This window comes from Glandiceps talaboti, chromosome 7, assembly GCF_964340395.1.
Source record: "Glandiceps talaboti chromosome 7, keGlaTala1.1, whole genome shotgun sequence".
In the NCBI taxonomy this organism is placed as follows: Eukaryota; Metazoa; Hemichordata; class Enteropneusta; family Spengelidae; genus Glandiceps; species Glandiceps talaboti.
The window spans coordinates 21,643,320-21,669,119 of NC_135555.1; the positions used below are offsets into that span (position 1 = coordinate 21,643,320).

At 34.9% G+C, this 25,800-nt stretch overlaps 1 protein-coding gene across 1 annotated transcript in view; it reads left to right on the forward strand.

Annotated features, from left to right (window-relative positions):
* Window positions 1–2,544: 2,544 nt before the first annotated feature.
* LOC144437532 (serine/threonine-protein phosphatase 4 regulatory subunit 1-like) overlaps window positions 2,545–25,800 on the forward strand; it is a 72,251-nt gene continuing 48,995 nt past the window's right edge. Inside the window, exons 1-2 of the mRNA XM_078126477.1 lie at window positions 2,545–2,560; window positions 2,644–2,688. Coding sequence (XP_077982603.1) covers window positions 2,554–2,560; window positions 2,644–2,688 — 52 coding nt within the window. The 5' untranslated portion in view covers window positions 2,545–2,553. The remainder of the gene's footprint in view (window positions 2,561–2,643; window positions 2,689–25,800) is intronic.

The following is a 25,800-nucleotide window of genomic DNA, read 5'->3' on the forward strand; positions in this document are numbered from 1 at the left end:
TTATCCTCAACTGAACAAAGATAAATATTGTTGAATACTACATTATCATCCTTCATCAAGTTTATACTCCCTGACATTGCTCTGTATATAGCTATTGCAGCTTTCATTGTAAACTTCACATCTTATTCAAGTCTTTTAGCCTTGACCTTGGTCTGCCTATATGGTCAACTATGCATTACTTCTGTGTTCTCCTCAGCTGAACAAAGACAAATATTGTGGAATACTATACAATCATCTTTCATTACTAAAAAATGTTCAGAGTAGTTATTACAGCTGTTGATGTATACTTGACATTTATTCTAATATTTTGACGTTGACTTTGACCTACCTGTATGTTTACCTTGTACTAGAACTCTGTCTCCTATTTTAATCCATAGAGTGTGTATTCTCTGCAATGGTAATTTCTGCCTTGTAATTGAGTAAGTTCCTTCCGTTCGTTTGGATGGCGGTACAACTATAAGTTTGGCTAAGTCTTCAGGTACACTCGTCTTGTAGTAATTCCGACATAACGAACAACGGCAACAAAAGTCATCATGAATTTCCTGTATTGAGAAAGTAATGTTAACCGTTAGTTAGGTTTAGTACTGTAAACCTAGATATTTTTCACCATTAGCAATCCAATTTTACAGCCTTAGGTTCCTAAGACTAGCTTCCAGATTTCTAAATTTAGTGCATTGTGTTAATATACAGGCAGACATTTATATTCACTACTGATTTTCACAATTCTGTTTTAACAGTGTAATATGCGAAAATAAGTCTTACGTGTAAAAGTTCACAGCAATTATTTCTAATCAGCTGACTGTTCTGGAAGATTTTTGATGAAAACTTTCGTTTTAATTCTTTTCTTTTTTTCATGAATTGAATAACTACAACAAGATAGTGATAGAGTCAGCTCAATGTTTTCAAATTTGTCGCCATTTGTGGATGTTCTACCAGAAGTTGAACAAAACAGTTATCCTTAACAGCACTGTTACCCCTATTCACATTAGAACTGTGGCTCCCAAGGTGATGTGGGGAAAGTGTTAATAAGTGTATGTCTACCCAAGATGCAATCTGATTCAAATCTGATGTATGAAATAATGAATAAGGCTTTATTTACTCTTCTTTCCTTTGTACATTGTCGTTTGTTTTCAATTTTGTCCTAGGAAGAGGTGCTCACTCCAGGAATAATGAAAACATGACAAAATACAAAATACAAAGCAAACAGATAAATAAAGCAATCAAACTGTATTCCCACATTATAAACAGAACAGAATCTTTATTGCATCTGTTAAGAAAACTACATATCTTTATTGGATTTTCTGCAATAAGTATTTAGTGCTGAAACAAACTAGTAAATATATAAACTAGAGTAATAATAGTTAAATAAGGTTTATACAAAAGTATAAACTTTAGTTTAGGTATAGATAAATGTAATATATTTCTTTATATTTCAATCAACTTGACCGTTACAAGCATGACTTTAATTTTCATGTACTGATTTCCTCTATATGACTACTTATATTTCATCAAGGTTTTCCGTATCTCAGGAATTTCAAAATGATAAAATAAACAAAGTAATTGTATATAATTCTATTTTTGTTTTGTGTCAGTGTATGACAACTTTATAATCCATTGTTACCTGCTTCATTTATTACAGTCATTTGTTTCCCTAAAACAACCCCTCACCCCCAGCCCCACCCCCGGAAATAAGTGGAGGGCAGTGTCTCAAAAGTCTGTGGCGTGTGGGTGTTATCACATATTTGCTATACATATTTGCAAACAACTGTAAATTAGTTAATTGTGTTGTGTTGGGGTATACCGGTACCGGGTGGTGATAAACTGCACTCAAATGGCATCTTGTAGCAAAAGAATGTCTGCTTTTATAAATCAAAGGCTGATAACTTACTTTGCGTTGCTTCTTTGTAATTTTATCACTGTGTGATCCACTATCCAACACCGGTAAAAATTGTGAACTGTTTTGGTTGGTTTTGCTGGGTTGAGTGGTGTTGCTACGCTTGTCAGCCATGATTCAATCAAACCCTTTGCGCCCTCATGTCGCGTATTTCACGAGATTATATAGTCTCGCATTTCGCGATACTTACAACGCAGGTGTGAAATCGGTATTTTGACGCTCAAGAGCGTTCACTCTTGGCTGCCTTATCTGCATTTGCTATGTAGTTATCACTAGTAAATAGACACATGCCAAATAAGCTGCCACACTTCTTCTACAGCACGTAAATAAAGCGTTACAATCGATGTCGCAAATCATCGGAATGAGTCGGCCTTAGTCGGTAGAATGGAATGTACCATTGTTTGGAAATTTAGGGCGGAACAGCCACAGGGCTGCATGATAAAGATGGGTATCCAATGGAAGAAATTAACCAAAAGGAAAAACTGAGAAAAATCTTGCAAATGTGCAATTATGCATATATTTACTTAACAGCATGCACCTAGCTCGTTAACACTCTCATTTTTTACAATCACTTTTTTCGCCTTTTGAATATACTCGCACCTGTGGAAATTTTTAGCCAATCGTGTTCGTTATTTCATCCCTCATGGATAAGAGGCAACATGGCGGGTGAGTCACAGACCTAACCCTGTGAAATTTGCCGGATTTTTGCTTTTCTGTGTTCAAACTCACTCTTTCCTTTTCATTTCCAGACATCTTGTTGTTGACGAATGACGAAAATTTCGACTCGGATGATCGTAAGTACATCGTTATTTGTTTCTTTTCAACGATTTACCTTAAAAAAGTTCCAAAGAGCTGGTGGTTTAGCGAGAAAAAAACGCTAGCATAATGTTGTACTGCCGCGCCGCCGAGTTCCTGTTTCGTTGAATAAATGAAAATTATATTCTAGCGTATGATTTCTCCAAATGTACACGTTGGCAGTTTTACTATGATTCGGGGCATTGTTCTTGTCATAACATGAAGTGATGTACATTGATTTCAAGAGAGAAAGGTAGATGGAAAAATGGGTCAAAACGTTCGTAATTTGTTGGCAGTGAAGTCCATTTATACGCCATGACGCATATTCGCCCCCGCTCGCTAACGCTATGTCTATCGTAGACGAGCCCCTTTTCCCCATATTTTGAATGCGAAATAAAACAGGGGACCAATGGTAAAATGGACGACTTTCAATGCAAGGAAACCGAAACATTAACAGTCATTAGTTTACTATTTCGTGCTTTCGAAGTGATGAAAGAATATTAATAGCTATATAAATTGTGTAAATGCACTGTCAGCCACTTGTTGTTATAGCGTTCAATTATCAAATCGTCTCATCTCAAATTTGTACAGTGTGACTTTGGTGCAGTGTCAAAGTCCATTCACCAATCAGTGCACATGACTCCATGTTGTAGCCCGGTTCTTTCCTTCTAGTTTTTCTGTAGTAAGTCGACATAGATGTTAGAACATGTTCTACCTATATTAAATGTTTCATGACATTCAATCAGTTTACGCCTTTTCAATCCGCCTATTGTTCAGAGTTGACCTTGTCTGTCCTCCGGTGTGACCAACCCCGAGTTAGTAAAATCTGACATGTTGGTGACTATTTTAGCACTGTAAATCTCAAAATAAGAACTGACTTTGAGCAGACAGTGATGAGTGTCAGAGATGAAGTTATCGCCTTTGTGTTTGTCTTGGAATCGGTGTACAGTACACTACACAAAAGCAATCAATGAAATTCCATATGTGAAATCAAAGATTGCCTAGGGACATTATGCGATTGGTATTAAATTACTGCCATTATTTATTTCATTTGACCAACTGCTAGTAACTGAGTAGACAACATTTTGTGAATGACAGATTTGTGAATCAAGTCCTCTGACATAGCCCAGTCATGCTGACTGATTGTTATTAGAAGCAAATAGTTGTCTGTATTAAAACTAATTCTATTTACTTGTAAATTTCCATACATTATTATCATTCAGTATGTTATTACCCTTTTCAGTTTGACAGTTTTTTCCTGCTGTGCAATATTATAACATGTCAAACATGCAACAAGGGAGTGTTTGATACAATGTAAGCAATTTGTAGCGATGCTGGAGAGATATGTAACAATTCTGTATTGGCATGTTTTAAGAAGTTGATTCTATGCAAACTGCATTGTCATGTTAATGAAATGTTTTGTCATGTATTATGCCAGGAAACAAAAGTGCAACAGTGTAGTTTATAAAAGTGTAACAGTGTAGGTCCTATGTATGTCAGTGTGTTTTTGGACAGTATGCTATTGGTATTAATTTGTGTGTGTACTGCTTTGGGAATGGAATGGAATGGAATGCAGTGCAGTGCAAAAGAAAACCCACAAAATTAGCTGCATGGAAGTGGTATCTGTCATACTTGTAATTTTGTAAGTGTAATGTTTAGAGTGCACTTGTTGTGTTGTCATGGAACCCATATGTTATAACTTATGATTGTTCTGTCTGTAAGATAATTTTGTGCATCAGTACAGTTTTCCCATTCAGCGGGAAGAAGGACTTCTAAGTTCTAGCTCCTTGACTTTTCAAAGTGTACAATAACAGAGGTCATCTTGTGCAATTGACAATGCACTGGTCAATTTTACTGTTAGGGAGCCCTCATGGTATATAGTTGTGATAGCGTCGGTATTTGCTAGAGCCTGGCTATATCTCAAATGAACAATACTAATCTTGATATTAACTGAGTTGCCATATCGTAGCATTTACAGAGTGATGTCATTGGTAATTTGTTGTATCTCTATAGATGAATCAATGTGTGGTCAGCCAATCCTACTAATATTGTCTGTGGTATTCAAACAATATCCTACACATTGTCTCATCGGGTAGATAGAAACAGAAAATGACCTGTGCAGTGCACAGATGGACTCTGTTAGCTCGTTATCAGGAAATATAGTTTTCCTGGTAATAAAATATGTTAGGAAATGACATGGTGGGGTGAGGGAGGGATACATAGATGAAAGGTCATAAACAAGGAAAACATTTGTCATTTTGGGCTGTGATATGAGTAATGCTAAGAAGTATTGCAATGGTTTGAAGTTTTTCTGAGGGAAAAATGCAATTAATGGCTTGGTTTATATATTTTGGTCAATTTCTGAAATTTAGTGACTTCCCACTGTCCTCTTTAAAATATATGAACAAAAAATACATTGTTGTTTGTATATGTTCAATTCTCTAGTGTCAGACTTTGTCTAGTGATTGTAGCTGTATGTCTGGGATTGTAATGGAATACTGGCCTTGAAAAAAATCCAGAATCACTGCATTAAAACATTCTATATAGACACAACACTAACGATAGAGAATAAAATCACACACAAGATTTGAAAAATAGGTCATACATACATTTAGCTGTCAATAGCAGTATGCAAATTTGTTGGCCATGCAATGTGTAAATCATCAAAACATAATGCCGGTATTTTTTTTACTGAATGTTACAACATTTTGCCAAAAGTTATAACAGCAAAGTGACTTAAACATTGCCATGGCAACCATGATTTAAAAAAAAATCTATGTAATACACTCATTCATGAGATGTTTTTACATTGAAGCTTATGAAATGTTCTATTTACAAAAGATGTTCTTATCCATAGAAATGTCATTAATTATAGCCGCTTTCAGTATAAAAAAAGGGTTGAAATTTAAATTTTGAAAACTTCCTATTGTTAGCCGGATATCGATTTTATCAATTTTCTAAAAACCTGCTTGGTAATGGTGTCATTTTGATCAGTGTCATCTACATCGCCTTGGTTTCCATGACAACAATAGTCTGACAGAGATTGAGACTAATAACTGTCACCTGTACTTGTGTGATGTCTTCTCTACTAAATAGTGCAGTGTAGGCTTTCAAATTGTTTTGAGATGAGAAAGGGGTCATGATTTTCTCTGATATAAAATGTTGACGTACTGTGTTATTTCAGTTTTATTAAAGGGGGCTTAAGTTTAGTTTGCATGTTTTTTTAGGGGGGTGTCAAAACTTACTTGAAATGTTCTACTTACTGAAGCATACTCGACCATCAGTTGCAATTTATGGATCTCAATCCTGGTATTAAGAGATAACTTATGTCCGATTGGGATCGATGATATAATATATTATATAATGCAATATCAATGCACTGTTTTAACAATGCCACAAGACAATCGTAATGTTACAGTAGGCATAAAGTAACATTATACTAGAATATTTTAATCAACATTGTATGTAAACATTCTCACTTGAGTGAAAAGCCATAAACCTCAACTTGGACCACTTTACTGTGTCAGATACACCAGGTCATGCTGATGTATATAAAGTCAAACATTACAAGGTTACATGTAGATAGAGCCCTCAAGTTTCTATTATAATTAGAAAGTCAGGACGAAGCCATTCCTGTCAACTATGTTTGATTTTCACAAAAATAATACCAAGGAGACACAGATTGGTGCTCCGTGAAACATATTGTCATTTATTGTCATTTCAGTGCTTAGATATTAATATGAAACAGATCTTTGCTCTCTCTTGGATTGAATAACTTGTCATGACCTTGTAAAAATAAGGTCAAGGAAAAGTTGTCGTTTATTTTTCGTGACAAATGAACCGTGATAATTACTTTCCCACTGAATCTGACATTCCAGTTTCTGACAGGGTTTCAGGTTCCTGGTTCTCATCATAAAGAATCAAGTTTCACTTTTGTTATAGCTGGTTACTCAGAAATCTGTATTGATCCTCATTAGTTATCAGTAGTTTGAAGTCCACAAGCTGATGTCTGGGTAAAAGTTCATTGACGATGGGGGGGGAAGGGGGGGGGACTGGGCTACCACACAGTGACAGTGCATATCTCATCACTTGTACAGTGGCCCTTACACATAATAAAGCATGACAGAGCAGACTTTTCTGTATCGTATTCATTCAAGACAGATGTTGTTCCTAGAATTCAGCCAGATGTGTGAATCAATGAATTTGAAGAAATGCCAAAACTAACTCAGTCCAAATTTTCCATGTTAATATCATCATAAGGGAGATTTATAAAACAAGCAGGGCTCCCACTACCCATTCACCAAGTCACCAAATGCGAATAAAAATTCTAGCTGGCTACGAAAAATTTGATTGGCGAAACTGTTGGCGACAGCCGACACATTTTTCACATGAGACGACTGATACACTCTACAAATCAGACAACATGCCCTGAAAATTAGGAACTATCATGCTGTATCTGGTTCATTTGATCACCACTGGCTGTTTCACTGTAACACTGTCAGATCAAAGTTGACGTCAATGTCATGTACATTCGTTTGACATTTGTTTTGAAAATAGCTCGGATCAACTTTGTCATGCCTGATACATGTCCGGCGGTAACCACACACAATCAGACTCCTACTGGCACGGTCGGAACCATTTGGAAAAAGCACATGGTGGCATATATTTGCATATGAATACAAAGTATGTGAATACATCACCATCAGATTGAAATTTGCCGACGACTCACGAAACAAACATGACGTGCTACAAAATCATAAAGCATCTAATGATGGTCAGAAGAGGCTGACTGGTGTCTCAAAATTGCTCTTACCCAGCGGTATGGTGCCGTGATTTCATTGAAAATCACATCAACTTTTCTGTGTCCACACACATCTTTTATCTAGTCATTTCTCCTCTAGAGCTAAAATAACCTACATCACTACATTTCACCATTTTAAAGTCCTATCGTACATGTAATGGCTAATATTCCCAGAAAGTGGCCGAAATTATTTGAGATTGGCTAATTGAGTGGCTAAATGTTTTAATTTGGTAGTAGGAACCCTGAAAAGGCAAAGGTCTAAGTAAACAATGTAGTGTTCTTTTCTTTGGTTTCATTTTCTAGTGAATAATGAAACATGAGCTTTGACGTGTGTGGATTTTATCAGGGCACATATATTTTGGTGGTAATTTGACTGGGGTAGGAGGGGGATGGGAATGGGTCTGGGTCATGATGTACACTAGAAGATAATATGATAAGAGGGGGGTTTGACGTCACATGTGTAACATAATGAATGGATTTCTAAGAAAAACAGGTGTAATATCCAGTTTGGCAATATTTTGGAATTCTGACAAGGTTATTATGACTATTAAGTCTTTATCAACCTTTACAGTAATATTTTTTTAAAAGTGAGATCGGGCACAGCATCACCAAGTACTGAAGTTTGTAAAAGAATTAGATTTGAATATTGATTTCAGAACCACGCAAACATTGTAAATGTCTACATACAGTGATTCAGATCATTGTCTGTTTCACCTGTTCTCTCAGAGCTGCAAATTTATTTCCATATTTTCCAGACTCTTTGCATCTGAAATAATCTGTCAGTAAATTTTTACTAAGACTTTTGTATGCATTTCTTATTGTAAAAATTGAAATGAAAATATAGGTCGAAAATTAGCCCTTTCATTTATTGAAAGTGAAATCTTGTGAACGACATTTCCATTTTATACAGATTGTGATAGTTATGTACGATATTCCACCTTTTTCGCATGATTCTTGCGAGAGTGGGTCAGAATAATTATTTGATTGATGATTGATTAATTAAAACATTTACAGAAGGCTTTGAAGAGCTGGTTCATAGGAAATGATGTTACAATTTAATTCAACACATTGGCTAATTGCAGGGTGAATAACACACAAGTGACACCACCTAATTATTCTTTAACATATGTCACCTGTGACAGTCCATAACTGACTGCTATGCAGTATTTACAGAGTATACAGAATAGAAATACCATGGCAAGTTTTCTCTATCATACATTTACCTTTCTTGAATGCTGCATCAATGTAATAACCAGTGTGTCCTCTAATGATAACCAAATTTTGTTGTTGTGAGTCAAAATGGTAAAAATCTGATGTTTCTTGTGAGTTACTGTATACATGTAGTAGAAGATAGGACAACACCAAGTCTTGGTGTGTCACTAGAAGTTATGAAAGGGCACACTAATAATAACCTAACTGGAGAAGTAGACTGTCTGCAGTAGGAAACGATTCCCACCACAACTTTTCCTATCTCAGCAAGCACAAATGGCAGCGTAGTAGTACGTACTTATAGAATTATGCAAATATCTCTGGCACTGTTTCTCAGATTCAAATGCTTAAATGCTTACAACTATACAATTTCCTGTATTTGTTGAAAGTGAAAGTTGGTGACAAAAAACAATTGTACCATGTAGCAAACTTATCATTAGGCAAAATGAACTCTTTTAAAAACTGAATTACCTAGATAAGTAACTAACTGTACTGAATTTGTTGTTAGATATCGTGAGTGATAGTTAGGGTAGGGATTTGAGACATTGAAACTTTATCAACAGGTGTGTAAACACGCACTTTTACTGGAGTATAACCTTCTGTTGGTTTGTTGTTATTGTTGTATACTATAACTCATGGAAAACGGTTGGTGACATAAGTTGTCTACTTCTTAATCTGTGATTTTACTTCACTTTTCACTAACTACTTACTATCAATGTAAAGTCAATTGTGATTTGGAAATAGCGTTCAAACTGATTGGTTTGAAAATACTACTCTAACTGATTGGTCACAATGGGGAGCGAACATCAGACTATTTTGTTATATTCAAATGAAGTCATTATGTAAATGAACACTCAAACTGATTGGTTGCAATGGGGAGTGATAACGCTACATCAGATGATTTCATTATGTAAATGAATACTCATTAGTCGGATGACACCAGAGTTAACATTGGCACAATTTACATATAGGCTAAAATCATGTAAATATCTGCAAACAGGCATGCTGATAAGGGCCATTGGCAGTATGGCTACATAAATGGGTTGATGCTGATGTCACAGGCTTATGTGAGAACAAAGTAAAATCACAGATTGCAATGTAGACAGGATATTGTAGACATGTTATGCTATGTCAAATTTGAAACTATGCAAAAACAAGGCATTGTTTACGAAATATTGCCGAAAATAAGGATAGTCAAACTGTAAACATATTTTCTTAAAATTGTCAATATGAAGAAAAAATGACAGTCATATCTGGGTCAGAATGTCTAGCAATGCAAATACTGTGACAAGTGCAAGGTTGAGGGTCAAAGGTCAATGACACTTTAAATGATGCATTAGCTCATAGTAGTTGGTTCATAGGAAGCAGTGAAATTTTAACGGAAGTTGGAAACAGACTGAGTGTCAGAAAGAGCATTGATGCTGTGACTGATTTCATTCATTTTGTGGTAATTAGCAGGCAAGTATGTTAGTAATGAGTTCCAACAAGTAACCTTCAGTGGCATCCTTAATTGATGGGGTAGAATAGCCCCAGCTGAGAAAAGTGAGGTGAGTTCATATTTCATTGTATGTATAATTAGACACAATGGTTGAATTTCCTGGCTGCTGTATTATAGTAATCTTTAATGTAGGGTGATTGTGTTGCTCATGTTTGTGACGGTTAGACTTCTGGAAAAGTGAAAACATGAAAGGAGAAGGTAAGAATTGACAATTTTGATATGTCAATTTTAGTATTTGGTGAGATACAAGACTTTATATGAAACTAATGGAGCACTGTGTGTGTGTGTGTGTGTGTGTGTGTGTGTGTGTGTGCACTAAGACTTCGTGAAAATATTGTTGATTAGTAGATCAATAGTGAAATGTACATCACTATGGACTGTACTTTGATGATAGTAATAGTAATAATAAAAACCGTTACCGTGGAAAATTGTCATCCATCCTCAGTTGTTAGTGGAGATGTTTAGAAATGTCAAATCAGTTTTAGATGATAATGGAATTTGCTGTGACTGTCTTCGTTGATACAGAGATCAGGTGAGAATCGTTACCATGGAAATTATTCTTTCATTCAAGTTGGGGAAGGTGAGGGGTGTTAAGAAATGTCGTCAGTTGTAGATAATGGAATGTGCTGAACATTGTCATGTTGATAAACATCAGTGGAAAATCGTTACCATGGAAATTTTTCCACCATCTGTTTGTGTAGGATAGTCGAAGTGTTAAGAAATGCCAAGTCAGTTTCATAAGATATGGAATTTGCTGTAAGTTTTTACTTTGATAAACATCAATGGCCCTAAAGTCACAACTGACCTTGAGCAGTATGGATATAGTAGTAGTAGGAGTGGGAATTAAAACGTGTATCCTGAAACATACTGTTATTAGTCATTCAGTTAATAGCCGGAACTGGAGTTGTGGTCTCAAGTTCACTGCATTGATGGTATGTTTAGTTATGCTCAAAAGATATTTTCATGGAAAATTAGTCACGTCTTTTCTCTGCCGTGAACACCAGGAAAGAACTACTGAAATTGTGTGGTCTACGTGTCATTGTATCATTGGTGATCAAGTATAGAGAAATTACTCCATATTAACTGATACTACATTATTTGGACAGAGCAAACAGAAAATTCATGAATTGGTAATTCATGCAAGCTGTAGGTTTGTAACCTATATTATTCAGTCATTTTCTTATCTCTATTCTTTCATTGATTCTGAAGTAATTTTTCCATACTAATTTCAAAATATATTTGTGTAAAATTAGTAAAAAAATATTCCCCACAGAAAATAACCAATAGTATTCATTGAAATACCATGCACAAGCTAAGTTGAACAAAAATATGGAATATATACCCTGGTTGTTTTACATAACGGCAACACGTGTCTACGTCATGACAATGTGTGTCTAGGTCACTGGTTCTGCTGTGTTCAAAATATAGTCAAAACGTTCAAAGTTGCCATTTAGTTCCCAACGGATGGCGTTGGTATAATTACAATATTCTCTAATATTTTTCTTCATTCAGCAGGAAAATGCTCATGACCTAAGGGTTGTCGTGAGTCGCTAGACGAGTAGTGACGAAGTACCCCAAATGATAGGTCACTCATATTTTCCTTGGCTGAATGAATAAAAATATTGGGGAATAACATCTAAATATTTTCAACTTGTTCAATATTTCTATCATTCAGTGTGACCTGAAAGTTGCGACAAATATTTCACATTAGTTTGAAAATGGAATCACTTTCACTGAATAATTCAAAGTAACTACAGGTAAATCGAGGAAGATTTAATTCGAATTACTCACAAAAAGTGATGTGGCTGTAAGTACATGGTAGTTTTAAAAAAAATTTATCCACAAAAATAAAATAGTGCCAAAATATGAAAAATCGTATTTCTGTTCATATTTTTGTGCACTAAATTATATGCTTTGATAGTGCTCTGAAATGATATTTTCATAATTTTGAAATAATAGGCCTCATCAGTAAGGCCATGGTAATTCATGCAAGTGATAATCTTTGATGTCTAGAGTTTCACTCCACTTCATAAAAACCCTGATAGAAATACAAGGTTAACAGACTAAAATAAACAACAAGAAAGGAAAAGGAATACTTGTAGTGTAAATTGAAACACTGTGAAGTGGTCAAGGTCATGTGTAGGTTTTCTAACAAAAATGTCAAGGTTATGGAGACATTAATGGGTTACTTAGAGTAATCTCTCTCTATTTATAGTAGAAACTCAAAACATACATTACAGGTTGTCCTATGTTTCGGTATTTTTTACAAATCCTTTTTATGCCTTCATCGGTACTTTTGCAAGTAACAGTTAAATCGATCGGAATGTTTGGCGAGTACTTAATGTTACAATGTGTCACATATGGTTATTCATAAACCAGGTTAGACCAGCAGGTTTACAACACAAATTAGAGGTAGAGAGAAGGATGAATAGTCCAGCTGAGTCTGAATAAAAAGGGTATAGTTTAAAAACACATGTTGATGGTAGATTACAAACGCTAGTTTAGTACCTTGACCTGAGGGGGGGGGGGGGGGGAGGGAGAGAGACGACAAGAGAAAGAGAGAGTGAAGGAATCTTTTGTAACAAAATCATAATGACAGCGTTTGCCATGAGAATGCTTTAATCCTATGCACTTTCAGAGGCTGCAATGGATTGTATGCTCGCCAAGGAGCTACGGAAGTTATAATGTATATAGGGACATTACGCTGATGTAGGTCTATGCCTGGAGTAATAACTGTACAGAGCTGTGCTCATGACATGTATTGTGGAAGGCACTTTATAAATATGAACTACATGTTTTCTTGTCTCAGCTGCCAATGATAAATCATGCCCTCACACATCCTTGTGAAGATAGACACCAAAACTAATATTAGACTTATGTAAGTAGCAATGCATTGTGGGTCTGATCAGTTACCTGTTGGTGGTCATAAGGTCTCTCTTCAATCATTTTGTAATTAGCCGACAAACTTAGTTGTGAGTGATACCTGTAATTGGTACCTTATGTCTCTCAGTAACGAAGATGACGTTTTCCCTGTCATGGTTTTGGCCTTAACAAATCGTAAGTCTTTATGTACTATTTATAAAGTTGCAATCTGACATTGACCATTCATGTTTTATCATTGTATGTTTACGTTTCATATTATTCAGAAAAAAATTTGAATCCCCACCCTCCCCCACATTTGAAATTTATTTTCTAGAATATATAGATGCCAAAATTTGTAACAGAAAATGACAAATGTAGGAATCTTAACAACATAGGTAATAATTGATGTGAAGTTAGATTTATGGTGGTGTTGTACGAGTAGAACATTTTTTGAATTTTTTCTGGAATGAACTTTGTGGTCCTGTACATGTAGAGTGCTCTTAGATGCAGTGATGGGCAGCCTTCTGGAACTGATTAGGAGGCTGAAATGAAAGAATTCATAGATACTGTCTAACAGAAAAATGTAACGCTGTATGAAGTGCTCCTTGGTTAGTTGAAGTTTACAGAAATAGCATGGTGTATGAAACTTCACAACAAAACATGTAACGCAATGTGGAAGAACCTCCCTTGGTTTCTGAAGGTTAATAGAAATCATTTGTAAACTATCCGTATTTTATACATGTACAGTGTTGTTGCTAAAAATTGGGGAACCCCAATAACAGAAAGGGGTAAAAGTTGCATAGTTTCCCATACAATCTACCATAATTTTGTGAGGGAACAACAGTAAAATTATTGGGGAACCCCAAGAGACTTTACCTGCTTATCACTCGTAACATAAACACTGGATGTAACAATAAGACTAAGTAGCTGAGGTGGCAGAATTCCTCAACTGTAACCATACCATGAAACATCCCTCAATTTTTGGAGGTCCACAGAAATCATATACGAACTATCTCAATCAAAATCGCGTTTTGAATAGCTGAAACCAAAACATGTAACATCTTGTGGTTAATAAAAGTGAACTGAGCATGTAAACTATTTCTGTCAAAAAACGTGTACAATATGACTAGAAATTGGAATGGTCATAAAGTTTAACAAAATAATGTAATATCTACCAGTGTACAATGTAGCTTGTTAGTGAAAGTTAACAGAAATAGCACAGTGTGTACAACTATCTAAAACCTGTAACGCTGAAGTAATCAAAGTACAACACTGTTGAACTGTAACTAAATCATGTAACATATAGTTTGTTAGTTAAAGTTAATACAAATAGCATACTTTGTAAACTACTTTCCTGTCAAAACCATGTAACAATATGAAGTGGTTGGAGTGGCAGAATTCCTAAAGTGTAATCAAAACATGTATTACTAGTGTAAGTTAACATATATAACACAATTTGTAATCTATCATCACCAAAAACATGTGGCAAAATTTTAAATTATAACAAAATTGTGCAACTTCCCTTGGTTTAGGCTTAGTGGAAGTTAACAGAAATGCTCAATTCTAAATCTTACATGAATTAACATGAATCAGTATATTCAAACAACAGAACTATCAGCATTCATAAATTAGGTTAAGAAACATGTACTGCCAGATAAAACATCCCTTCAACCAGTCAACCAGAAATAGAGTGCCTGTATCCAATACGAAGTAGAGTTCAGATGCGCTGTACAGTTCAATATTGAAAACTTTCACAAACAAGTATGTTTTAAGGTTCTTCCCGAAGGCATTGACTGTTGGTGTCTGTCGAAGCTCCAGTGGCAATTTGTTTGAAACGCGGTGCAGCACGTGAGAAAGCATGGCCACCAAAGGAATTAATGTAAGTCTGTAATTGGATTCAAACAGTAAATATTTGTCCGATGACCGAAGTGTGCAGAGATTAGGCTTCTAACGGCTAGTGTCTAATAAGTACCGTAGTTGTAGTGAAATGAATCTCATCACACCGTAAAAATTAATATATTCTGTTCACACGAACTGATAAGGACATATATGTTATCATTTGTTTATATATGCAATTCTAAGGATGTTGTTGGCCATGAGTACTACCAAGTTAAAATTGACATTTCCTTCTGAGGCCAAGGCCCCTGCCAAGTTTACAATGTTGGTTCTTGTAATACTGTGCGAGTTGTGTAGCCTTGCATATGTATATTGTATAGTGATCTAGTTACAGTTGGAGTTAGCTGCAATTGATAGCCGTAATGGTCATACCATTATAGTGTATGTTGTATGCTCAATTTTCCATGATGAAAGTGATGGAAGTGATTCTTGTCATAGTGTGAAAGCCATGATATTTTTTTCTGTGCTAATTTCCACATTTCTCTGTCAAAGTGTTTACTAATTGTTGCATCACCATAAACATACATTGGCTACATTCATCCTGTAACATTGTGGCAATTTTATCATTCATAGCAGTTTGAACTTTGTGCTGATTTTAACGCATCAACAGTTTTTACACACTAATAGTAATAGCGTATACAGATTCTTATTATTTAACAAGCCTGTTAGGAATATCAACAATTTGATTTTTAGGCTGAACATTTTATCAAATTAGATTAGACTTGTTTTCTATAAATATTAGCTTTATTTTATATTTGAAATAATTGATACATACCACTATATAATTACAATTACTCCAACTAATTAGTACATAATTAACTTAATTGTCATAGACATTAGCGGATAAATAAGAATTTCTAGTAAGAATGTTATATTTTGTGAGTGAGCTCTCTAGGTCATTGCTGATGCAGCTTTATTCTGAAGGTTACAAGTTCAATATTTGTACCATAATACACCAATTAAAAATAACAAAATTTGTTATGCTCTCAAAAGAAACACTGAGGAGGACAACATGGTGAATACCTGGTGACAGCTTGGGCTACTTGAACATTTAGGTGCAATACAAAGTTAAATTCAACAACTTAGACTAAACGTTAGATGAACTTTCATTATATGATTTCTTACTTGTGTTTATCCTTCTTTTGATTATTTTACATATAAAGATTGAAAGCAGTCTACAAGCTAAAAGTCTTCCCAAATACACGTGTTGTCGGTATACTTCCAAATATTGTGAGCAATTATTGTAGTCCCAATTGCTATGTTTGTAACTGTCTGACAACTCACATGAATCACACAGTGGATTTAGACCTACTTTCATAATATTGATAGGAGGGGATATTCTATTTCTCTATTTTTATTTACAGCTTAGGTTGTAAAAAATGTCACAAAAATGTTAATACATGTAAGTGATTGTGATAGTCACCTTGTCCCTATATGGAATGGTGAAATAGGAAATCAAAGTTGGTGCTCTCTCCCTACATGTATGTACTAAAACCAAATTGAACCAATTTACTTTAATTGATTTGAAACCTCCTCAGGGGAGTGATTTCAAACAGATGTGGAATTAATTTTTCAAAACTGACACAAGCACAACAAAATCCATTGTTCAGTTTTCTGATGGGGACAGAAACCAGGTTTGAACTGATTTACATGTAACTGAGTCGATATTGAATCGATTCAGATATGGACAGGACTATTAAGTTGGTACCAAGTACATAATGATATTGTCCACATTTCTATTATGAAGTAGTAAAATACAAATGTTTGATATTTTCAGTTAAATAGCGTCAGTTCTCTTGTATTTAATCTTTCAAATAGTTGGTATTCCTTCTGTCAGTAGGGGACAGTGGTTGTATTTGTCTGACATGTTCAAAATTTTGAACAGTTGCACTTTTGATGTGTTGAAATGTGAAGATATCATTGAGGTATTAATGAAATTGTACCATCTAGTAAGTTATGGTATGTAGCAAATATCAGACCTTGTGAGTTTGTTAGTTATTGCGTATATAGACCTGACATGTGATTGTGGATTTAAATGAGTTAACATAGACCTGATGGTGGTTATAGATTTAAATGAGTTAGTATAGACTTGATGGTGGTTGTAGATTTAAATGAGTTAACATAGACCTGATGGTGGTTATAGATTTAAATGAGTTAGTATAGACCTGATGGTGGTTATAGATTTAAATGAGTTAGTATAGACTTGATGGTGGTTGTAGATTTAAATGAGTTAACATAGACCTGATGGTGGTTGTAGATTTAAACAAGTCAGTATAGACTTGATGGTGGTTGTAGATTTAAATGAGTTAGTATAGACCTGATGGTGGTTGTGGATTTCAATGAGTCTGTAGACCTGATGGTGGTTGTAGATTTAAACAAGTCAGTATAGACTTGATGGTGGTTGTAGATTTAAATGAGTTAGTATAGACCTGATGGTGGTTGTGGATTTCAATGAGTCTATAGACTTGATGGTGGTTGTAGATTTAAATGAGTTAGTATAGACCTACATGTAATGGTGCTTGCTGATTTAAAGAAATTAGTATAAACTCTGTGATGCAGTGATCACAATGGTGGTTATTTTAAGCAGTCAATTATATACCCCTGGCTTGATAATTATTATGGTAGACAAGTGACAATATCATGTCACAGTGAAAACATAAAATGAATAGGGTATGATATAGTAGTGACATGATGATTCACAGCTTGTATGTGGATAGTACTAGTCAGTGAGTGTGTGTATGTATGTATGTCTGTTAGTCCAATTTATAGCATGAGTGACATCACTGCATTACTTGTAGTAATCAGCTATTGGGTCAGCTGCCATTCCAATACACTGTTCATGCAACAAGTAATATGAGAAGAGCGCCAGTCCAGTGTAGTCTTGTAATACACACAAACACTACAGATTGAAGCAGAGTGTGGTGGGTTAAGAGCAAGCCAACGCAGATAACAAAGTGGACGCCACGAGTAGGGCCATAAATTGACGGTCTATATCAGGAAATAGGTACAGAAACCTTAGTGTTAACACCCTGCTGTGTGAGACATGGAGAGACTACTGCTTGGAGGAACTTGTTCCAACCTTGCTGAGGTGACAGAAAAACTGATTTTTTCACCATGTATCGCTATACACAATAAGGGTAAGGAGAGATGAGCTTTCCTCTGATTCATGTGAGTTTTGCATGTTCTGAATCTATCAAAACAAATCATGGTGTGAGCATTGAATCTACATGTAGGTATGTTTTTGTATGCTTTATATCTTCAAAGATAAAGCAGCAGTCAAAGTTGACAGTGACTTGCGTTTGATAAATGTTAGGTACTTATATCTTTATAGGCGAGTATGTCGGGGGAAAGTCTGTTGATCTAGTGAGCATTTGATGTATCTGAGTTTTGTATGGAATCCCAGTACTACGCAATGTATACTGGTGTGTGGGAATGTAACAACTGTCGCATTGCAGTCTCTTTTGCTTTTAAAGACTAAGTTATTTATAGTTACAGTTGAACTGGAAAGCACAAATACTGCATCTCAGAGGAGAGATTTGAATTGGTTTGGTGTATACAACCCCATATCTATTTTATATTGACCTTAGTGTATTCATTTCACTTGTATACTTTGTGTCTAATTAGCGTCAAAATCTTGATGTTGTGTTAAAAAAAATATTTTCGGTAAATGACAGCTTTAATGGGAAGTACAGTCAATTAAGCATCCTGACAAGCTAGGTATCCGTGAGGGTGTGTTTATGGTAAATATCAAATAGACCCACCCAATCAGTCCAGTCAACACAAGGCATAACAATTATCCTCTTTGTGGGATGGGGTGGGGGTATTTGTTTGTACATAAAAAATGCAAGTTTGGAAAAACAGGGTTAAGTCCTGCTTTTCCCAACTTGCAGTATTTGAGTACAAACAAATACCCCCCCCCCCCTCCTTTCAACAACCAAATACCCCTCACCCCTCTAAAATGGGAGTAACAAATTTGTAACATATTTAGAAAACATACAAAATGCTATTTTAGAAATTTTTTTCCACTACCAGGTCTTTTTTAGTTGAGTAGATGTGTTTCATGTTATTCCTCATCAGAGTTTTGAAATATGAACAATTTGCCTAGAGGCGTAACTCAGTTTATTGTTCTTGATATGATCACTTCAAACTGTAACATTTATGTTTGTTTTACTATATAAGTAGGACCAGCTGATTTGATATTTATCACCAATAATTTGGCATCATTTTTCATGCCTTCTTACATCTTTAATATACCCAATTTGTGAGAAATTGATCAGGCATGATGCATGCCATGGAAGCGGAAACTGTTGCCATATGTTTTTGTATATTGTGAATGAAGTCATTGGTGAAGCATGTAAGTTATGGTGTCTAAGGTTACATCTACATGCCTAAGTCTGTGTGAAGTTGATGCCAAACTATTATGGAGGCAGACTGCTCTGTTTTTTATTTATTAAGGACGAATTCTGTTGATGGCGGCCCAAAAATAGAACTACAAGATGAGTTACAGTTCTCCATATAATTAGGAAAGGGTTGTGTGTCTTCAAGAATGTTGATTCTATTTCAGTAGTAGTATGGATGAGAATAACAATTGTTCAAATTTAACCATCCAGGCGCTGTCTCTCGTCAAACTTATCTCTCTCGGCGCTGTCTTTCTCTATAAAATATTTAATTGGATGAGCTCCTTCATGTATTTAACAAGTTAACTAATTTTGCTTTGGTTTATCAAATATGACTTGATGACAGCCATATTTATTATGAAGTCCATTATTTGTAAAACAATATTATTTCAAAATTCCATGTAGATATATCTAGACCCATGTTATTGTGGTTGGACTTTCTTTACACAATATTCACAATTAACCATGGCCTGTGTCTTGAAGGTCAAATATCAAAATCAAGTTCTTTCTTGCATGCTACAGACTTCACTATGTTTTACATGTATCAAAGTACATAATGTAACCTTGACTTCTGTCTTGAAGGTCAAATGTCAAAAATCGAATTGTGTCTGAGTTGTTACAGACGTCACATTGTGTGTACACATAGGAAGAAATTTATGTTCAAGTGTCTAGTATCATGTTCTGTCAGGTGTGTTCTCTAATGACCTTTACTTTGAAGGTCAAATGATCTCCAAATCGTGTCTTACATATTAAGCAGTCAGTATTTAAGGTCATGATCCGTAACAAGTAGAATGCAGCAAATAATGAACAAAAAGGTCTGTAAACCAGTACAGTTGAATATTTTCTGTGGGCATAACCATTCACTCATAACTGTTTCACGTTGGTGAAGAGATGGATTAAAAGAATAGCTTATCAAACATCTGAATTCCTCATATAGCTGAAAACTTTTAGCAGAATACAAGCAAGGTCAAGACTCCATGAGCAAGCTTGAAATTAGCAGTAGTTCAGGCCACACATACATGTAGATCCTGAATATTGTATATAGCCCACCAAAACTATAAGTCGATAGGCTATTAGTAAGTTGTATTAGACCAATGGAAACCAATAGTAATTGTAGTTGAAGCCATTCACTTGGATAAATCTGATTTCCAAGTGTAGAAAATAATTTGAGCCTTATTGAGCAGTAAGACGGAAAACTTTATTGAAAAAGAGGCCACATGAACTAAAATTAGAAAGAAATTGAACCAACTAACACAAAACTCTCACACATGTCTTCAGTTTATGTTATGAAGTTGAAATATGAAAGAGAGACCAATCTCATTTCAGCTAAATTAGTATGTAGTTGCCAACGAGTAGGCTAAAATACCATGCATGATTGACTAATTCTGTCAGGTTCCTATCTCTATTCGTGGTGACTTAGGTTGCAGTATGAGACATTCCAGGATATTTATATATCATCAGGATACTTGAGTCAAAAAAGTACTTACACAGACTTCATTAATTTATAACTAAACGTAGAACTAAACTGGATATCAATTTATGTTTAGATATTGATATGAGTTCCATACATGAATGTTTCAGATGCACTTTTTCTTTTAGTTCTGAAATTTTATTTGTGAGTCATGTCTGACATCAATAAAAAGTTATTTTAGAAATATCATGTTTCATTTTTATGAATTCAACAATATATGAGTATAGTTGCACATACTAACTTTATTAGAGGAAAAAGGTGAAAGTTTGTCTGACGTCTTAGTCCATAAAAGTTATTTTATGATCTCTTCTTGTGGTATTATGAATTAACATGCTAAGCTACACATATTAGCTTTACTACCCTGAATTGCCAGCATCCAAGAAAAAAAAGTTCAAAGTCATTAAGCTGAAATCAGTTTAGCTTGGTATACTGGGGAATTTACTATCCTGAGTTGCCAGTGTGTATGTTTTCAAAGTCAATTGAGTCAAAATCAGTTAAGCATACTGGGGAAATTACTGCCCTGAATAGCCAACACATATGAGAAGACCGACTCAGAAGAAAACTGGGCGAATCAGTTTAGCATGGTCAACTTGGGACAGGAAAGTTGAACCAAAGCAGATTTTCATGTGATGAAAGTCCATTGCGCACAGCTAAGCACTTGAATCCTGACCTTGAGGTCAATTTTGTCACCAATTATCATCCATATCTTGTTTATTCCCCCACCCCCCCACCCCCCACCCTGAGTGCTTTTTAAGCCCTCGCCTTTTGTTGGATGAACAGTTGGACACTTTTCATGTGATCCACACAAACTGAATATAGCAGTCATCACTATCACAATTATTAGGCTATTTATAAACAGAGGGAGCTCTGGTGTAGAATTTGTTTTTGTCTGTCACGTTGCTGTTCAGATTCTCTCCTTGTTTAACTCTAATTCTGTCACACCCATTATCTTTTACAAGAACTTCACCTGAAGGAACTAACTACTGAGCTCTGTTAGCCCTCATTTACATGTAAACATATATTTTCAACAAATGTTGATGTTACAAAATAGAAGTATAGTAATAGTAGTGACCTAGAGGACTTTGTGACTTACGTCAGCGATTTAAAGTAAGTCGATTAAAAAAATTGGTGTGTAGGGACAGAACACTGAAGAGAATTAATTCAAATCCATTGCTCTATGTTCTTGTGAGGACAGAAGCTGGTGTAGATTGTGTTGCATTAAATTCAGTTCTGTTTAGTTTAATCCAACTTATAATTTTCTGTGTATAAACAAATGACCCCCTGGTAGAAAGAGGATCTAACAGTTTTGAACTAATTCATGTGGGGACAGGGCTAGAGCCCTATTTTATGACCATGAGAGTGAGGTAACCACCTCCATATACACCCTCCTATCTCATGAATACTGAATAGTCTAATTTTCCTTGCCTGTATTACAGTCTGAGACCGTTCTCTAAGGTCAAGCATGTCAGTGTCCTCTAGTTAAACTAACTATTATGTAGGCTAATTTCACCCATTTGATTAATCACAGCATCTGTTGTCTTTAGCCTTAGGGCATGCAATTATCAGGTATACTAAGATGTGTACACATAAAATCTGTATTATGAACATGTATTATAATTAATATCTTTAAATTAATCATTACATCTGCTGTCCAAGACTAACAGTCTTCTAGAGCTTACAGGCAGAAAGTTTGAAGAACAAATTCTACATGCCATGTCACTTAGATTGCCAGTAAAGATGAAGACAACAAACTCGGCAAACTTTTCACCTACAAGTCTTGAAAACACACGCCAAGTCACTTAGATTGCCTGTACAAATGAAGACATCAAACTCGGCAAACTTTTCACCTACAAGTCTTGAAAACACACGCCATGTCACTTAGATTGAAGACAACAAACTCGGCAAACTTTTCACCTACAAGTCTTGAAAACACACGCCATGTCACTAAGATTGCCTGTACAAATGAAGACATCAAACTCGGCAAACTTTTCACCTGCAAGTCTTGAAAACACACACCAAGTCACTAAGATTGCCTGTACAAATGAAGACATCAAACTCGGCAAACTTTTCACCTACAAGTCTTGAAAACACACGCCATGTCACTTAGATTGAAGACAACAGACTCGGCAAACTTTTCACCTGCAAGTCTTGAAAACACACGCCATGTCACTTAGATTGTCTTTACAGTGTTTTCAAGGCACTTTTAAAATATTTGTATGTTGATAAGCTGATTTGTCTATAAATAGCCTAATGTTTGAATGAATAAATGAATGTATGTTGATTAGCTTATAAGCACTTTTGTGAATTGAAAAAATGTGTATGTTGATAAGGTAATTTGCATATTAGTGGGCAAATGCTTTAATGCACAAGAAATGAAATGTATGTTGATAAGCTAATTTGCATAGTAAGTACATGTTTTGTATGTGAAGATAAATTTCTTACACATGATTAAAATTTTCATTCAAATTTAATGGTGATATATACATATATTAATAATTACAAAATATTATGTTTTTCTGTTTACTTTGCATACCAGCTCGTTAGAAATTACATCTATCTATCTATCTGTGTAATCTCCACGAATTTGTAAAATACAAACTGAATGTAATGTTGATTGTATCTTCCCGTTTGCAATGCATGAAAAACATCAAATTCAAATTAATGATAATTCAAATTTGTATTTAAATGTAATTATGACTTATCACAGCAAAACTATGAATCTAGCTTGCATGTTTTACTTTGTACACAGTGGGTGTGAGATTGAATGGTAAAGGTGAGTTTTCAGCATGTGTAAATGTAAATGACGAGTGACTATTAATTCTTCCATTTTGTAAGACATATATAAACTTTATTAATTAAATTTATGATGATTAAAAGTTATATTATATGTAATAATAACAACTGGTTATCACATTTTTTCACTTTATACATGGTTAATATAAACATAGATATTTACACTACTAAAAATATTTGCGATTTTATAGCGTTCAATCAGTTTCCAAATGCTAATGTTTACAAATTTTTAAGCCTGGTGGCCTGTGTTTATATACAAGTAGGCATTTGAGCCATTACTCATTTTCACATTTTTGTTTTCCAGCGAATAGAAGCGAAAATAAATAAGCAAAAATAAGTCTTCAGTGAAATATATCAGGTTTACAACATATGGAGCAGTTATTTAAGGCAAATGGAATTGTAAGATGCAAGCTGTGTAGAAATCTGTATTGATTTCTTTGCTTTACAAGATGTCATACTAAACAATCTATGTGGTTTCTCCGCCAAGCTAGTGTAGTTAAAATTTAGGTCAGTGAACGTGTTGAAAACAGCACCATGTTTATTCCTTACTCAGTAATGTTTTCAGCCGCAGTATGGCCTGGAGTATTCATCAACAGCATTCCATTCTCCACTATAGGATAAACATAACAGATCTCCTGCTATTCCTGACTGGATAGTAGAAATTTATCTACAAATGCGTAATCTTCAAATTGGTGGACATTGGTGTGTTGGAAAATTCCCCAATATATACATGTCAGATAAATACAATGTTCTCCAGTTATTCCTTGAATGGGTAGTAAAACATTATCAACAAACAACGCATAATCTTCAAATTTGTGGACATCAGTGATTCAGAAAATTCCCCAGAGTATATGTCAGATAAACAGACTGTTTCCCTGCTAATTCACAGTTGAAATTATCAACAAACATGTTATTTTTAAAAACTTAAGGTAAATGTCAGTTTTGCTGTAAAATTAAACATGTAATCTTCAAGTGTGTCAACGTCAGTTTTTTAGCACAATAATTTTCAAATAGAGCAGAAATATAATATTCTGCTATTGCTCATCGACTAGTAAAAATAATCAAGAAACATGAAATCTTCAAAAAGGTAGACGTCAGTTTTGCTGAAAAATCAAAATTGTATGTTCAAATGGAAAATGGAAAAATGAAATTCAGTTATGTAAATTTGGCATTTGGCAGAAACCATAATCATGTTTTCCTCAGGAGTAATAGATTCCAACCAGAGATTTTCCCAAGAATAATACAAGATATAACTTGTTTATGCAAATTAGTATGTAAATGATATACTAATGTTTGGGTAAATGATCTACCCAGCTTGCTGTCAATCCCGTAATATTGTATTTTGTATTTATCTGTAAAGAATACATATCAGATCTGGATAGGTAATAAGTCATAATGCTTTGATTATTCAAGATGGTAGTTTACATAATAAACATTCGTGAATTCTTTTGGCGTTATATTGATGTACACTGAAAAATATGCGATATGAAATTGAAAAACTAAATTTACCAGAATTTTCATCCTCCCTTTCTTCCCAAACACATTGAGAGAACATTGAAATATATTTACATGACTTGCAGTTCTGAAAATGGCTGTTACTAATTCTGGTATGTTGTTGAAATGATACAACATAATTCTCACTGGAGCATAAGGTTGGAAATGTAATTGCTCCGTGCTTGGCAGAAGCACAGAAATCAGAAGCTACCTGATCTATTTCATTCACATTCCATTGGTAAATGCTATTCCCATTCAATCCAGGTGATTGATTGAATTTTACTCAGCTTTTCTAGAATTTTTTGAAACAAACACGCCCTATTTTTTTTTTCACTGTGACCCAAATGGGTACATGTATATTGATATCTATAGAGTATTTGTTTTAGCACTAAGACCGAGGTATTTCGTTGCTGTTGTCATGGCAACCAGTTTTGAACTTGTGATTGTGAATGACACAGTGTAGAGAAAATAGCTGTGGAATTATTAGGACAATGAATGATGTATCTAGGTGATTGTTATTGGGAATTTTATGTCTGCTTCTTCAGCGATGTAATACAGGAATAATGTTTTGACCTTGGCTTGACCTTGGAGACATATCAGTGTCTTGCCTCTTTCAACATAATCTTTTGATGTCTCTCTTCCATGGCCATACCTTACACAGCTCAGTGAATAACCAGGTACATAAAATAT